Source organism: Crinia signifera, chromosome 5 (genome assembly GCF_055691185.1).
Source record: "Crinia signifera chromosome 5, ASM5569118v1, whole genome shotgun sequence".
Classification (NCBI taxonomy): domain Eukaryota; kingdom Metazoa; phylum Chordata; class Amphibia; order Anura; family Myobatrachidae; genus Crinia; species Crinia signifera.
The window spans coordinates 107,619,963-107,638,573 of NC_139221.1; the positions used below are offsets into that span (position 1 = coordinate 107,619,963).

The 18,611-nt window shown below is 43.6% G+C and overlaps 1 protein-coding gene across 1 annotated transcript in view; it reads left to right on the forward strand.

Moving 5' to 3' along the window:
• The window catches only part of LOC146080473 (Y+L amino acid transporter 1-like), a 40,682-nt gene extending 32,826 nt beyond the window's left edge, over positions 1 to 7,856 (forward strand). The window contains exons 5-9 of the mRNA XM_083187815.1: positions 659 to 762; positions 1,477 to 1,573; positions 3,409 to 3,558; positions 5,588 to 5,771; positions 7,096 to 7,856. Coding sequence (XP_083043941.1) covers positions 659 to 762; positions 1,477 to 1,573; positions 3,409 to 3,558; positions 5,588 to 5,771; positions 7,096 to 7,175 — 615 coding nt within the window. The 3' untranslated portion in view covers positions 7,176 to 7,856. The remainder of the gene's footprint in view (positions 1 to 658; positions 763 to 1,476; positions 1,574 to 3,408; positions 3,559 to 5,587; positions 5,772 to 7,095) is intronic.
• Positions 7,857 to 18,611: the final 10,755 nt, after the last annotated feature.

Consider the following 18,611-nt stretch of genomic DNA (forward strand, 5'->3'; position numbering starts at 1 on the left):
CAACCCGTCCAACCTGCGGACGCTGCGGTCCGCAGGTTGGACGTTCCCCATTCATGTAAATGGGAGCCGGGTTATCCGACCCTGCGTTCCCATTTACACCGCCCTCTACCCAGGTCCTAGCCGTGTTCTACCCAGGTCAGGACCTGGGTAGAAGTCCCGTGTAAAGGGACACGGCGTTAGGGATTTACACCGCCGAAGATCCGGGTCTGACCCGCCGCTGACCCGGATTTTTCGGCGGTGTAAAAGGGGTATTAGTTTGCATTTATATCACAATTGCGGACTTTTTGGCTGCCCCCTCTTGGAGAAGGCAGTCAGCCCATCACAGCTGGTGCATGGTGCTGGTGGATGTGATATAGCAAGGGGGGGGGGGGGGGAATATTGTGTCTCAGTATGGGAGCCGGTACAGGGGTGATTGCATCAACTTGGCCACGGCCGGCTGCAATTCTTGGTGGATTTGACACAAAAAATTTCAAAAACAGCATTTTGATTGCTTTTAATATTATTGATGTTTTACATTTATGGGTCATATCCGCTTAATGGAGCCCATAGTCTGACACATAATATATATACTATAGCAAATAATCTAAGTGCGTTAAAACATTTTCTCCTGTCAATACACTAATAATAATAAAATCTGATTCTTGGTAATATTTTATAGACGTTTGCTGAAAGAGTTCTTGGATATATAAAGTGGTTTATCCCAATATCAGTGGCAATGTCCTGTTGTGGTGGATTAAACTCAGTAGTCATTTCATCTTCAAGGTGAGAATAATACCAGTATTGTTACATATGACATTGGAGGGAATACAGTTGGGAGCGAGGTAAAAAGTTTGTGGTTCTTACAGCCCATTTTGGATTACCGCATTACCTGTGCACCACATGGTTTTTCCATTTCCCATCCTTAATTGAATTCCCCTGATATTGCCTAATTTATGTAGCCACCTCGTCCCAGTGGCTTGGAGGTGAAAATATAAGACGACACGTGCTGTACCCCCAGCTCCTCAGAAAGCACTTTGTGAATAAAGCCCAAAAAAAGTGCTGATATATCAATTTTAAAAAGTTGCCATATCATGAATCACACAATCAGATGGATTTTTTAGGTGAATTCATTGCACATTGCACACAAGAGTCCATGATTAGAGGCTAATTAACCAGAACTTTGTGAGCCCCATAACAACATGTTTAAGGGGACAACTATCTGCAGCAGTAACTCATTCACATTACAGTGGCCCCCAGTTAAAATTATGCCACAGTACAGTGCCCCGTTTCAGTCATAACATCCACCACACACTCCTGTCACTGAAAATGTCCCACAGTTCAGGCTGTGCAATGGATCAGATCCAACTGCTTAGCAGATAAATCTGGGAAATTGGTATGCAACTTTATGGAACCTGGTGCAGACCCCCATAAGCCATTTACTGTATGTGTACTTGTGAAACACTAATTCATATCTATTAACTATTTTTTTCATTTCAGATTATTTTTTGTAGCCTCCAGAGAGGGTCAGCTACCAGATTTTCTGTGCATGATCCACATTACTAGATACACTCCTATTCCAGCCTTACTATTCAATGTAAGGAACATTTTCATTGTTGCAAGGCCTATATACATATCTAGAATTGAATGATGTTTTTGTGTGTGTATGGACGTTCCACGATAACTCTCTAAATGCTTTAATTAATCATCTTCATATTGCATACTACCTTATCATCTTAAGGGACAATCTAAGTTCAAAGATGGATTTAATCGGATGAGCTACCATAAGGGTCCCTGCTATTTTTGTTGTTTTCATGCATTGTTGTTGGAAAGCTTATGACAGGCATGTCCAAACAGTGGCCCTCCAGCTGTTGTGAAACTACACACCCAAGCATGCCTTGACATAGTTTTAGCATTCCCTAATAGCAAAACTGTGGCAATGCATGATGGGACTTGTAGTTTCACAACAGCTGGAGGGCCATACTTTGGACATGCCTGGCTTCTGACTTTCTGAATACAACCAGTGCCACTGAAAGCGCTGCCAGGCCCTCGTAAAAAAGGGGCATGGTCAAGAGAAGGGGTGTGGCCGATGGGAGGGGGCATGGCCACGTCACTGTAAAAACATAATTTGCAGGCTGTGTGCCTGTGCGCAGGCTACTACTGCAGCTGCTTCTCTCCCCTGCTCAGCACATGGCACTGAGCAACATGTGCTGAGCTGGGGAGACAGGCTGTGCTCTCTACTCCCACTGCCCGGTCTCTGCAGCGGGGGAAGGGGGCGTGAGAACCGGGACCCTCCATCAAACCCGGTAAAAATGACCTGCTCCCCACCTCTCAATGGCACTGAATACAACCCAATAAACAGACTCCATTAAGTGACCCTTAACCGCTTGAGTGGTGGGTTTTCCTGGGGCAGGACAAACCTACCAGGGCAGGTTTGTCCTGCCTCATAAATACTCACCAAAGAAGGGGCAGACAGAACCTTGGCACTTCAGTCAGAGTCAGTAATAGAAATCTTGGGGCTTCAGACCACATGCAGGAACATAAACTGTAAGTGAGCTGTGCCCAATTTTGGAGTGGTGCGGAGTAGAGAGGGAGGGTGGCAACAGTGGTTCGCTGCAGGGAGGGAGTAGTGGTGTGGATGCCAGTGGTCTTAATACTTGGAAGGTACCCCAACCCTCTCTCGTACCCCTCCTAACCCTTCTTTCTAGCAGCCTAATCTTAACCCAACCAGCTAGTGTATAAGCTTAAGTCAAACCTAAACAAAACCTCTGTCCAGCAGCCTAAGCCCCCTTGTAGGTGCCTAAATCTAACGTTCCCCTCCTTGCAGCCTAACCCTAAATGTGCCCACACACGGTACGATATTTTAAACATTATGGCCATTTCTGACTGATTGGAATGGCCAATCGTTTAAAACCTTCCAAGGTGTGGGCATGATGAAGATTGAATGCGGGTGCCCGCAGGTCATACATCGAGCCTGCTGATCCCTTCAGCAGGCAGAAAGATGAATGACCCATCATGCAGGATCATGGTCACATCATTCCATGTGTAGGCATGATCAACGATGTGGCAATGTCCTGGCACCTCGCTGCCACAGGGGGGGTTAATCAGTCGTTCATTCGCTGCTTGGCGAGTGAACCTGAATCAAGCCCTATGTATATAAGAGGCACTATTACTACTTCAGGCATTATACACATTTTTCTTCGGCATATGATGTCGCTTTGTAAAGTATGGAGGCCGCAAATTTATAGTTTGCAAGGGGTGCCGAACACCCTAGCACTGGTCCTGATCAAAAGAATATGTGTGCTAAAAGAAAATCCAGGGCCACTTGCTAGTGTTTGCCACCGAAGCTGAAAGGGGCCAGTCAGCCCCTGAATAACTGTACTGTACAGTGTCATATTCAAACTAACATGTTGTGTTCTTCTACACTGACAGGGGTTGATGGCTCTTGTGTTCCTATGTGTGGATGATGTATTTCAGCTCATTGATTATTTCAGCTTCAGTTACTGGTTATTTATTGGCCTATCAGTGGGCAGCCAAATTTTTTTACGGGTGAAGCGGCCGGACATGCCCAGACCTGTGAAGGTACTGTAGTCCCCTTTTCTGTTCATTTTCTGCAACTTATGTCAGTAAGGATTTTAAAACAATAAAAAAAGTCAATGTATTAAGGGCAAGAAAAAGATTAATAGTATATATAATATAAGTGACCAATGCAAGGATATTTCCAGCTAGTCAGAGCAGACGCTCAGTCATGTCCCATATTCACCTCGGCAGACAATCACACACACTATACATCCTCACTGGTGGTGAGAACCAAGAATTAGTTTATTGTTTCAATGTGCCATAATTTGCATGTTTCATGTGCACTTCAACCAATGTAATAAAAATAAACTTCAGACACACAAGTGCTTAATAAAGACTGCAATTGAAGTGTTGAAGTGCCTTCACTGTTGTGATTAGTTTAAGAACTAAGGCCAAATGTACTAAGCTTAAAAGTGATAAAACGGAGTTATAAACCACCAGTCAATCAGCTCCTAACTGCCATGTCACGGGCTGTGTTTGAAAATGACCGCATACCTCCCAACTTTCAATGCTGAGGCAGCGGGACCTTTGCCAAAATTTGGGGCCATGGCCTTGTGACAATGGGGCATGCAACCATTTTACCACTGCTGCCCCTCTGCCTGCTGGAATAGATGCTGTGAGCATGCGCACAGCGTCTATTTACCACTGCCCTGCGGGACGTTGGGAGGTATGTCACCGGTAGTTTATCACTCTCCATTTTATCACTTTTCAAGGCTTAGTACATATCGCACTACATGAGGCCAAACCAAGCAGTATTTTAGAATAAAAATCAAATGTTGAAACTAATGAAAGGAGCTCATTGAGTAGCAGTTGTTAGAATTTTGAAAGACATTTACAGTTGAACCCAGGAAGATTCACACACACAGCTCTATAACGGTGGCAGTCCTATAAGACATACTCTGGGCATGTTCTCTATATGGATGCATAAGGCAAACAGAAATTTACTAAGCACTCATAGGCCGGTATCCAATTACAATAGCTGCAGTAAATTACTGCAGCTAATGGATACGCCCAGGCCTGTCCAATCAGCTCGATTCACTGCACTTATCAGGCATCAGGTGCCTCTCACGATATAACTATCACGGGTACTTTTTGGGGCCAATATAGAAGGCCTGTCATTGGATAACACGATAATGACCTTTGGTCAAAAACAAGGCATTTTTATCAGGCAAAATAAATCGTAAGGAACTTGATGGCGGCCATATTCTTATTTGTGGTTAGTAATACCCCTTTGACACCAAAAATCCCAGATCCGACCCAGCATTTGGAACAAGGATCCAAGCCAGGTCGGGTCCGGGATTTACCCTGTTTACACTTCGGTGCCTACCCGCAGTGTAGACGGAGGTCGGCACTTGGAGATAACATCATCTCCAAGTGGCAGGTCCACGGTCATCGTGATCGCTGTGCTGGGGGCAGCCCAGCACTAAGGTAAGCTCCTGGGCGGACCCTAGCCCCCGGCACCCCCCCAGCTCTTTTTGGGGAGGTGAATAGATGCGGCACACAGGCATCCATTCACCTCCTCCACTGCCACCGCTGCTGTCTGCAGAGTATAGCAAACAGCAGCGGGGGCTGTGTGTGCCCCCCCCCCCCAACCTGCGAACGCTGCGGTCTGCAGGATGGACGTCCCCCATTCATGTAAATGGGAGCTTACTAACCAGGTCCTAGCCATGTTCTACTCAGGTTAGAACCTGTGTAAAAGTCCCATGTAAAGGGACACGGTGTGACCCATTTACACCGCCGCTGACCTGGGTCTGACCCGGGTTTTTGCGGTGGTGTAAAAGGGGTATACTATGAGACTATGCAGATTACAGTTGCATAGTCACAAATCCTCCAGTTACTGATAAAACATAGAATTTGGATTGTAGAGGTTACAAAAAAAGATATAAAAACTATATACTGTATAATACAGGGAATAACTCTATACATAACAACCAAACCCTGTATTATTACATTATGTCTTGTTTTACATTTATATTATTTTTCTTTAATTTTCTTTCTTTAATTTCTCTATTTTTTTTGTGTTGTGTTGTAGCTGAGCTTATTTTTCCCGGTGGTGTATTGCATATGCAGCGTTTGTCTGGTAGTGGTTCCACTATACAGTGATCCTATTGATTCACTGGTTGGTATCGCCGTCGTCCTTTCTGGGGCACCCGTATACTACCTCTGCCTTTATCTTCCTTCAGAAAAACAACCAGCATGTGTAAAGAAATTCTTAGGTAAGAATGCCAACAATGTTGCTTAAAGTTACCACTTGCCTGTCTGTGCATGAAGCTTTATTCAATAAGGGCTGAGTCTTAAGCTCCGTACACACGGAGCAATATGATCGCTGAGCAATATATTGTTCAGCAATATATTGCTAAGTGTCCCGTTTTCATCAGGGACTAGAGATTGTCACTGACAAAGACGAGACTCTCTGCCTGGGGAAGCCGCTGGTCACAAGAGCATGCTCCTGCGACCAGCATCCACCCGAGAACTGGTCGTGGGGGCGTGCTCTTGTCGACAGTTCCCCGTACACATGGCTATATGGTCGCTCAGCGACCATATCCCTAACGATTATGGCTGAAATCGAGGGTATCCAGATGGCTGTCAGACAATGTCTGGGTCAAAAGTCAATGAGTCAACATCATACAGTATTTATTTTATTATTTCTTTATAACAGTTATTTATATAGCGCACACATATTCCACAGCGCATTACATAGAACATTTGAACACTCACATCAGTCCCTGCCCCAGTGGAGCTTACACTCTATATTCCCTACCACATGCACACGCACACACTCAGACATTCTAGGGTTAAGTTTGTTGGAAGCCAATTAACCTACCAGTATATTTTTGGATTGTGGGAGGAAACCAGAGTACCCGGAGGAGACCCACGTAAGCACGGGGAGAATATACAAACTCTGCACAGTTAGAGCCATGGTGGGAATTGAACCCATGACCTCAATGCTGTGAGGCAGTAATGCTAACCATTACACCTTCTGTGGTCAACATAATATTTTTAACATGGTCAAAAAATCGATAACAAGGATAGGTCAACATAGCAATGGTCGACACAGGAAATGTCGACATGAGGTTTTTTTACATTTTTATTTCCGCATTATCACACTTTACTCCGATTTGAACCGGTAAAGTGCCGAGCGCAGCAAATATAAAATTGCAAGTAACTTTTCAATTCAATGGGTGCAGATAAATTGTTTGACTTACTTCTTTTGCATGTAAACTCAGTAACCATATATGCTGGACAGCTTTATTCTTGCACGGCAATATACATCTGAGTTTGGATACATCGCTCTTTAAAGAAAATCTCACTCCACATTTTACATCTGCCTCATCTGCAATGTAACAGGTTTTTGTTTTTTTTACCAAGGTAATGATCCCGCCCAAGACTTTTCTGGTCATGTAGAGGAAGACAGCATTAATATCAGAAAGTTTTTGTTAACTTATTTATTTAATTCATTTGAATACATACACTGTTTAAGTTTTATTTTTATTATTTTGTGTCATTCATATATATATATATATATATTTATATTTGCAGGTCTAATTTCCCTGTACACACAGAAGTTGTGTATGTGCTGTGCTACTCATTCACCTGATGAAGGAGAGAAGTACAAATAGAAAAAGATCACAGCTGTCCAGTGACTGTGTTGTGAGCATCCCTCGCAGTATTACAATATCCAGCTGTGTAATAATGAATGTATTTAAGTATTTATTGTTATAAACATTACAGTCTTTACAGACATGAGCAATCACCTGCTATTTTAAAGAGCCACCTTTACTTTATCTATTATGAATAACCTATTCACAATTAGCAAAAAACATAATTATGCCATGGGCCAAATGCACCCAGCTTCAAAAAGTGATAAAGTGGAGAGAGATAAACAACCAGCCATTTCAGCTGCCATTTTCAAACCCAGGTTGTAATGAAAGTTAGGAGCTGCTTGACTGGTACTTTATCACTCTCCACTTCATAACTTTTTGAAGCTTGTTGAATCTGGCCTCAGACAGAATTTGTTTTAGTAATAGATTAGATTATTTGAATATCAGAGTAAAGGTGCCCATATACGGTGAGATCAATGCATGCGTTTTGAACGCGATCGCATCGCACACAGCACATACTTTTTGAACTGTGCGATGGGATGTTCGCGGGAGCGTGCATCGCACCCGCAAGTTGCACTGTGTATGGGCACCTTAAGACAGTTTTCTCTGCAGAGAAGTACTGTACAAGTACAAGCCATTGTTCTATTACCAGAACCCTTGCATACCCTTCACGTAATTTGTACTCCTGCATGCATGTAATAAAAAATTTAACTTGTACTTTTGCTTTTATTTATTTATTCAAAATATGGTTATGCTAAAATCTTCATTACCTAATTCCTAAACTGCAAGCATTCACAGATTGGCACTGTGGGCCATTTCTGGAGTATACATAAGCAGTGGTGTATGCTGAGGCGGGGGTAACTAGAAACCCCCCCTTTCGGTGTATCACCACAATGCATCAGGTTTTTTTGGTGAGCTGGAGAACTCAGGCTGATTTTAGAGCTGGGAATGGGCTGTAGTCAGACCTACCACAGAGTTGGCCAAGCTTTACAGGGAACCAGGCAGATCCCAAGGGTCTTTTAGTGTCAGTTATGCCACTCCAGTAGCGCACGCAGGGGGGGTTTCTGAGTACTGAGAAACCCCCCCCCATGAGTCTAAGGGCCCTCAGCTGAAAGCTGAGGGTCCCCTCTTTCCATGGGTATAAGAATTGTAAAAATCGGCCCTTGGAAACCGGAGATATCTGACTTCAAAGCAGTGGTCCCCATCCAAGCCTGTTAATTGTTATTCCCAGTCAGATATTTCAGGTTCTGTCTGACATAGAGTTTTTCTGAGGGTATATTCCAAAAGCTGGGACTCTCCCCCTTTGAGTGACACTAGTAGCTTGTCTCTACTCTTCCCAGAACCAGAGATATTAGCCTTCCAGCACCTGGTTACTGCTCCAGCTCCACACACCTGGTATGTAGTTTTATATTCTCGTGGGCAGATTGCTCTGCCTCCTGAACTCTGATCCCTAGTCCCCAGTACCATTTGGTAGGTGGGATTCTCTAGTTTTTCCATTCCAATCTAAGAAATCTATTTCTGGGAACTGGAGATATCTGCAGTCGAGCAAGCTGTCCTCCCACCAGAAAATTATGAATAATGAGCCCACTCCACTATACACCCCTCCTCTGCATATTAAACATCCTCTACCACCCTGGAAGTTATATATCAGAGCCCCTTCATTCAGCCCAATGCCCCCTTCTCCCACTCCATCTCCCACCATCTGTGCAGTAAAGGGGTAATTAGTGGAAATGACTAAACCAGGCCCTACATGCAGAGCGGTTGATATAATACCCCCTACCACCTACAGGACATCAAATCTTCCTCCACCCCTACCACTGGAGGATCGGTAGGGGCCCCAATACATTGCTATGCCCAGGGGTCATACACTGCTGTTGACGCCCCTGTATGTATATATATATATATATATAATTATTATTTATATACATTTGGTCTATCTATAATACTTTAACTGACCAGGCATATACTGGGTCACCTAAGTGTCCATCTCCGTGCTTTGCTCCGCCCCTCTGGAAACCCCCTTCTGAAAATTCTGCGTTTGCCACTGCACTCATTGTACTCTTTATAGCCTCCTGATAGCAGGTAATGTAGTGTGCGAATCATACTTGCATTTCAATTGTTTATGTGGGAAGGGGCAGTCTGCAATCCAAGTGAGTGTGTGTGTGTGTGTGTGTGTGTGTACATATCTATCTATCTATCTATCTATCCAAAGGCGTAACTACCATAGGTGCAAGGGGTGCAGCTGCTATGGGGCCCAGAGCTGAAGGGGGCCCATCTTTCCTGTCTAAGTAATATGTTTTACATACATTTATCACCATCAGTTGCTAAATAGGGGGCCCTTACAAACTTTTGCTATGGGGCCCACGAATATCTAGTTACGCCCTGTATCTATCTATCTATCTATCTATCTACACATATGTATATGGAGTAAATATAGTCCAATACTGGGGTAGCCAACCCTAGTCCTCGAGAGCTACCAACAGTGCATGTTTTGCAGGTCTCCTCACAGAATCACAAGTGAGCTAATTAGCTCCATCTGTGGATCTTTTAAAATGTGTCAGTGAGTAATGAGTGCAGCTGTGCAGCAGCAAGGTTGTCTGGAAAATGTCCACTGTTGGTAGCTCTCGAGGGCTAGGGTTGGCTACCACTGGTCCAATATGTCTGGGACCCAGTGCCGTTTAATTTACTAACAGATGAATTTGGCTGATTTTCCTTTTTTTTTTTTACGAATAGCAACTCATCTGTATACGGCCATAGAACTACCCCTGCCTGCCTCCTGCACACCTGGAACTTGGAAAACCACAAGTCCCAGCATGCAGGCCATTAATGAGCCTGCTGGGACTTGTAATCCCACTAAAAAACCAATACCAAAAGAAGTGATTCACACATAAATAAACTACAACTTCAATTACACACTCCATCCATACTTCCCTATCTTGATCCTGTAGCTTTGGTCCTCTTCTCCTGTAGAAAATCCAAATGGGTACCTGTGAAAAAAAATTATACTTACCATCCCTCCAGCGTAGATCAGTCCTCCTCAGTCCTTAGTAGGCATCCAGGGGTTTAAGAATAACAAACTGGCAAAATGCGATACCAAGCGCACTGAGGAGCGCGAGCATATTGACACTTGCGTCTCCTCCCTGAGAATAAGGCAATCCGCCTTGACATCAGTCTGATATCTCCAGTTCCCAGAAATAGATTTCTTAGATTTTAATAGAAATAAAAACTAGAGGATCCCACCTACAAATGGTATTAGGGACTAGGGGATCAGAGTTCAGCAGGCAGAGCAATCTGCCAACGAGGATATAAAACTACATACCAGGTGTGTGGAGCTGGATCAGTAACCAGCTGCTGGAAGGCTGATATCTCTGGTTATAGGAACAAGTAGAGACAAGCTACTAGTGTCCATCAAAGGGAGAGAGTCCCAGCTTTTGGAATATACCCTCAGAAAAACTCTAAAGGCCCCCATACATTAGTGCGACTTGTCCTAGGGACAAGTCGGACTTGATTTCCCCTGCAGCTCCCCGGGAGGGGGATACACGATTAGGCACTTGATGTGCCAAATTTTGCATATGATAAATCTCATGGATTTAACATTTGCAGTCCCCGGGGAGCTGCAGGGGGAGAGCCGGGTGGGGGACGCTGGGGAGCAGCAGGGAACAGCTGGGCAGGGTGAGCTGACAAATAGTCAGCTGTCAGGGGACACTGTTGATCCGGGCATGGGGAGAGGCTGGCAGGGGCAGCGTACACATAGGCAGCGGGCGGGGGGACGCCGGTGTACCGGCGAGAGGAACAGCTCACGTGCTGGGCAGGACCAGGCAGACGCAGCTTCAAGGAATAAAAAAAACAATACAAAGAATGGGGAGCCAGTGATTGGCTGAGAGCTCTCTCAGCCAATTGCTGATTGGCTGAGAGAGCTCTCTCAGCCAATCACTGCCTCCCCATTCGTTTGTATTGAAGCTGCGTCTGTCTGGTCCTCCTGCCCAGCAGTGAGCTGTTCCCCTCGCCGGTTCACCGGCGTCCCCCCGCCCGCTGTCTATATAGTGTCAGCTGCCCCTGCCAGCCTCTCCCCATGCCCGGCGTCCCCGGCCTGCTGACTATTTGTCAGCTCACCTTCCCCGGCGTCCCCCACCTGCTGACCCTGCCCGGAGACTGCACATAAGATTTAGGAAATCTTATGTGCAGCCGGTGCGACTGCCCGACTCCGATCCGATGCGCACGGGACCGTGCATCGGGTCGGATAGGGTGTCAAAACATGCGATTTGGGATGATTTCTCAGCCCGATTCATCCGAATTGGGTGAAATCGGGCCCAAATCGCATAATGTATGGGGGCCTTTAGTCAGACAGAACCTGAAATATCTGACTGGGAAGAGCAATTAACATGCTTGGATGGGGACCACTGCTTTGAAGTCAGATATCTCCGGTTCCCCATGGCCAATTTTTAAAATTCTTGTACCCATGGAAATAGAGGACCCTCAGCTTTCATTTTAAGGCCCTCAGATTCCTGGGGGGTTCTGGGTACTCAGAAACCCCCCCTGTGTGCGCCACTGCAGGCCCCAGTCCCTACATTCAGTGGCAGTGAATGGAAAAGTGCTTTAGGTCATTAGCTATTATTATTCAAATGCTAAAAATAAATACCACAGGATGAATTGTAATTTGCATGTTAATTTTCTTTGTTCAGTTCCATAATAATGAGTTTTACATACATACCGCAATTATATTTCTTTTGGAAAGGCTAATGATGCATATGGAATAGTGAACTTACACAGCTTCATAATAAATGCATGGAAAACACATCCACTTTTCACTGTAAAATATCATTTTAATCATATACAGGAACATTATACTTCTATAGCAAAACAGCGAACAAGCACATGGTAGAATTCATTTTATAGATGATGAAAGATTGCCATTCAATGATTTTTATTTGTAAATGAGCAAAATAAAATATCCTGGAAAATGTAAGTGAGGATGGTTTCAGATCTTGCAGATTTGTAAATGGATATATAGACATTCGCAACAATACCAGTCAATGTGGCATTAAGCTGATCTGTATTTGTTCAGGAAAATGGTGACACAGTTGTCAGCTGTTATGTGGGCTTGTTTTGGAAAGAATAGTGCAATGTTTGTATAACAGATTTTAAACAGATGGGAACATTATATTTCTAAATGATAAAATCAGTCTTTTATGATGTACATTAATGGCTAACGACTGTTCAGCTATCAGCATGAGCTGTGCATACAGTGAGGTACAGTATAACCAATGAAAACCAATTGTCCCAAGGGTACCCTTGGAGAAGGGTGGTGGTACACCATTCAGCAGATGTGGCCAGCCACCTGACTGGGTATGTTCTGCCACCAGATGTGCAAGAGGGATGTTTCTTTAGCATTTTAGTCAGTGTGAGGGTTCGCTCCAACCCCTTCCCATCCACATCCAATACACAATATTATATATACTAAGTGAACCCATACTTGCCTACTTTTGCTAGGGTAGTGTCTAGATCCCATGCAGTTTAGGTAATTTTCCCATCATGCCCTGGGTCCACGTATACCTGGAGGGGGAATATAAATCTGTGGCAGGCGAAGCGAGCCACCGTGCCCGAAGCGTGCAGGCGTAACGAGCCCGCGAGGGTACAATGCTGCAAAAATAAAACAAAATAACCGACACCTACATGAATTACACATAAATTAAAAAACGTTGTGAGGGCATCTAACAACTTCCGCCCTCACTGAACCTCACATCCTGTAACCTATACTGCATGGGAACTAGTCTCTACCCTTTTGCTAGAAGAATGCACTTTGAGTGTGGTGGGCGGGGCCAGGCTCAGGGAAGTAGCATAACCCTGGCTGCCAGCTCTCTGCTCCTCCCAATGTACAGCCACACAGAGAGACTTCCTGTCAGCGTGCACACTGCACAGCAGCTTGGTCACCGCTACCCACAACCCTGCGGTGGCCGGCTGCGTGGTATTCCCTGCGGGCCCCGCTCCCACCATTTCTAGGGCGCCCCCCCGCCGCGATGCTGCCGCATATGTACTAACATATGCGGCTGGCATCGCGGTGCGGTGACGGAGGCCCCCCGCGATACCTGGAATGTGGTGTGCGGGGGGGCCCCATCACCTCCCTGCCGCCACGCTCTCCCCTCACGCCGGGGACAGCTATGCATGCTGTCCCCGGCGCTTCCTCCTCCCCCCTGCAGCCAGAAGGATGTCCGGCTGCTTCATTAGGAGGAGGCAGGGCTTACCTTCCGGGGTCCAGGAGGACCCTTCAGGAAGGTAAGCCAGAGGGGGGGGTCGGCGAGGCGGCGGGTTTGCGGCGGGCGGCGAAAAGAAGCCCATAGGCATCTATAGGGTATCGCCACCCAAAGGTGGCGATACCCTTCAGTGCGGTATCATTTTTAATACATTGGAAAATGCGGTAAAACCGGGGTTTTACCGCATTTTCCATTTGATACATCTCGCCCCTAGTCTGGTTTTCTATGGAGGGGTCCCAAAACCAGGAGGATGGAGGGGGTTTTCGGGGCAGCAGGAGGCTCCTGTAAAAATCCTGAATGTGAGAAGGTAGGCAGCGCTGAGTGAACCGCTCAGGCTTCCCTCCCTTATACACTTCCTGTTACTTATTTTAGGGGTTCCCAAACTTTTTTGAATCACACCACCCCAAAGTAATTAAATTGTATTAATGGAACCCTTATACCAATTTTGAAGTTTTGAGAAGAAAAAATACAGTATTAAATTAAGTAAATTTTGTTTATATGTCACTTAATGTGGGAAGGGACAGGACTCACTTATGTTTGTCCACATATGTTATGATTTGAAGCCACAAACACTAAATTGAAATTGTCCTGGACCAATAACCCAGGGCACCCCTGCTGAATTATTCCAATGCACCTCAGGGTGCCACAGCACACAATTAGGGAACCATTGATTTATTTCGAGTCACATTGGGGCAGATGTATTTAACCTGGCAAAGAGTGAAACTGGAGATAAAGTTGAGATAAAGTGGAAGGAGATAACGCACCAGCCAATCAGCTGTGTTTGAAATATCACAGTTAGGAGGTGATTGGCTGATGCATTATCTCCTTCCACTTTATCTCAACTTTATCTCCAGTTTAGCTCCTCGCCAGGCTTAATAAATCTGCCCCAATGTGTGCAATTCAATTTAGTGCAATATCAAAAAGTGCCAGGGAAGAGTGCCCAGAGCTATTCACCTGACTGTATTATGCGCAGCACAAAAGTTAGTACAAGCAATTAAAGGCATTCTCCAACGTAAGTGCTCGGTGTGCTGCTGTTAGGGCACGCAGTAAGACCACAACTAGGACTGTGGCACAAATTTAGTCACATTTCCGCTAGCACCTCAAGAGGGTGTGAACAGAAATTCTCTAGTCGTAGCTAATTGAATAGCTCCAGGCACTCATCCCAGCTATATTCAACATCACACTGAATTAAATTGCATCCAATGTAACCCTTACCATTCCTTCCAGGTTATCACACATGCATAATTTAGCACCCAATTCAGCTTAATGCACAAATCTGCAAAAATCACACATTGTGATTTATGTAGATCTGCGCGTGTGTGAGCCTAAGACTACGGTCATATGGTGACCACAGTAAAAGGTGCCATGGGTGGGGCAGTGACCGGCCGTTGCAGAGGGGATGCGGTGACTGTGTGACATAACACGCAGCTACTGCACCCCAAAAAATGCACAGCAAGGGGACTACCGATGTGCGAGAGCTTCGCTGCTCACACAATAGCAGTGTAAAAGCAAAATTTTGCATTTGCATCGCAGGAAGGGACCCGGCGAGCAGGGTGACATCCCATCTTCAATAGAACTCAAAACTTAGAAAAATTCTTTCCCACAACATACAAAATATAAAAAAAAATGTAAATGTAAAATATTGCTAGACATGCCCAATGTGCAGTGCTAGACACACCCCTCCGGAGGTGCACACCGTAAAAAAATGTGCTGCGCGCGCCTATGGTGGTAAAACTACGGGACTACTTCAGAACAGATTGCAGGACAAATTTGTTTTCAAAACTATGCTGCACTGCAGATGAAGCAAATGTAACATGTGCAGAGAGAGTTAGATTTGGGTATTTGGGTGGGGTGTGCAAAAAAAGCAGCCAATACAGTATTTACCCTGCACAGAAACAAAATAACTCCCCCAAATCTAACTCTCCCTGCAAGTGTTACATCTCCCCCACCTGCACTGCAGCATAGTTTGGCCCATTTTGAAAACAAATTTGTCCTGAGATCCTAATTGAATAAGGCCCATATTCACACACCCTTTAGGTGCTTTCCTCCTCCTTCCCTCCTATGTTCTTCTTTTCTAAGTGTAACAAGTAGTAATAAGCGAAAGATGCGGATGAGGAAACATACATATTTGTTTGTTGTATATTTTACACTCCTCCCCCAAAAAATGTCAGACTATACATGAGATCCTTAGTTGGCATCTTATACTATTTATCTGTCCTCTTAGACTCATATAACACACATCTGTTCTTTCTGTGTACCCGAGGATGAAGAGACAGAATCTTTCAATATTCATTAGCATGAATTAATTATGATGGCCAGTGTTACGATACAATACTTCATGTTCAAGAAAAATTTTATTTTTCAAAAATCTATCAGCGGAAATATCACCAGCGACACATGTCTACGCCTTGCCTTTGTATGGCAATAGCTTCACTTTTACCCTCATTTTAAAGGAGATACTCTTGATTCAGTGGTGGAATAAATTACAATCTATCTTCATGCATAAAATATCTGTCTCGCACAGGACACAGTAGCTGGAGATTGGTTGTCACAGGCGGCAGCAAATAACAATGTTTACAGCGTCCCTACAAACCGGGGATAATGTACTTTTCAAGAGATGTCTCTGAACATGGATTATATTTAATGACTTTTTTAAGTTAAAAGAATATTTTATGCAGTCATGGATGTTTCATCCCGATTACGATGGATTCGAAACAGACTATGGAGGAATCGAGTTCAAGGCAGATATTTTCAAAGTAAGTATCATGGGTATTTGATAAGTCAGTGGACTACCTACTAATAAAGTAATGTAATAATAGGCTGGCGTGCCAGAGATATATATACAAATACACTATCGTCAGAAAATTAGTGTACTGACGCAAGAACATTGATTAGTGCAGCATAGTGTTATAAAGGAAAAAATAAACACACAGCTGCTTAATACTGTATATATGATAAAGTACAAAAATGGGCAGCAAAGCTTATTGTTGTTTCAATGTTCCCTAGACAATTGAGTTTCATTGAATGCACTTTACTATGTGTCATTGTTGTACTCTGTTATGATATTGTACTTCATTAAAATGTGACAGTTATTAAATGACACAAAAGTATGCAATATTTGAGATATATATATATATATATATATATATTGTTGTTGGTATGGTTAAACTATCAGTAATTAGTCACTTAGGCCCTTATTCAGGTTTACTTGCAAAGGTAAATTCCTTCTCAAATGGACAAAACCATGTGCACTGCAGCTGGGGCAAATGTAACTTGTACAGAGAGAATTAGATTTGGGTGAGTAATTTTGTTTCTGTGCAGGGAAAATAATGACTGCTTTAGTTTTACACTGCAATATAGATCTTAGTTTGAAGTAAAACCCCACCCAAATCTAATTCTCTCTGCACAAGTTACATCTGCCCCAGCTGCAGTGCACTTGGTTTTGTCAATTTGAGAAGGAATTTGACTTTGCGAGTAAACCAGAATATGGGCCGTAGAGGGCAGTTAGATGATATCAGTCGCAGTCTCTAATTTGATGTTTATTAACAATAGTGATGCCTGTTTATCAGGGCATCCTTTTGTATATGAGTTTATATTATATTACGATGATATGGAACCGCTATCAGAAGACGTGACTAACTGTCACTGATTGTTATTGTAGTTCCCTAAACACAGGTGTCCACGTGCCTATGTTCTTGGCAGACAGTAAGGTTGGTGGCTTTATCAATTAGAGTCACGTGATAAAGATTCTTTAAACACTGTAGAACATTGCTGCTTATGTTATGGTATTGTCCAAAGCTAGGACAATTCTGGGAAGACGTTATTGCTATACTATATACATCCATGGAGTTCCTGGGTTGTACAGATGGTCTTCTACACAGTTATGTTAGAATCTATGCCAATAAATTATAAAGTGGAAAATGTCAGTTCACGTAGTGGTCAGAACATAAAAAATATGCACATACATAAATTGTCCAAAGGAATTTACCAATATACTGTAAGGATGGGATGGTATGAGCTGTAGTCTAATGTGTAAAAGAAGTACTGAGATTCATAATATATCTTTAGCCAGGGCCGTAACTAGGGTGGTATGGAGTGTGCCAACGCACACAGTGCTGCAGGGTGAGCTGTTTTAATTACTTTCACTTGTAAGCTTCCCTTCTTTTTGAGGCCCAGCATCTCCTGACTAACTTAATGAGTAGGGTGTTTGACTTGAATGCAACAGGTTATTGGTTTGAATCCTGTGTGTGGAAGTTCATTGAAATGTGTTATTTACTAAAAGGTACTGTAATTGATTTAAAAAAAAAACAGCTATTTTTTGCATAAGGCACCAAAAAGTCTACTTACGGGTCTGTCTTTACGGAAGGTGGAACAGAAGGCTATTTGACCCAGCACCTGTGTAACTAATGTAACCTGTTTATGTGATTTTGATGGTAATACAATTGATGACTTATATTCACAATCACTAATGTACTGATAAGATACTGGGCCCAATTCAGGATTGAGCCTCATGTGTGATGTTTCAAAGTGTCATCAAAAGTCTGTCGTTGCCGTTTTTGCTATTTTACCAAAACTGCAACTGATGACAAATGTTATCAATACTACATCAGTGGATGTCTGAGTGTTTGCTATTGTATTACTGTACAATGGACAATGCCTCAATAAAGCTGGCTGCACTGTAAGTACAGTATATGTCTGTTATCTCCCTCGTTTTAATGCCACCCACTCTATAAGGAGGGAGCACATTATATTCAATGATTTGAATGACAGACATGGAAATAAAGCAATCACCAGAAGACATACATTATTAATTATTTAAAATGACTTTGTTGTACAGTATACACTGCAGTATGTCAACGTCTAGGTTTATAGCTGCAAAACTTTTAATGGTAAAGAGGTTTATGTCAAATATTTATTTAATGGTCTTCAAACACATAATAGAAAATAATTGTTCACAGTGTAAGCCTTCTCCATAAAGTCAATCTGTATTGGAAATAAATTGTTGTGCGACTCTTGTTACTGAGCAGCAGTGTAAAATAACCTTGTTATCTGGGTTGTATTGATGTCACTGCAAGGGTAAGGCAGCTTTATCCTCACACAAAGAAAATCAAAAGTACTGTAGCTCCTGATGGGAAAGTCTGCATCTAGCACTTACATAATTCATGGGTCGTCTTTGCTGTGTCCTGTGTGTGGGCTGGTGACT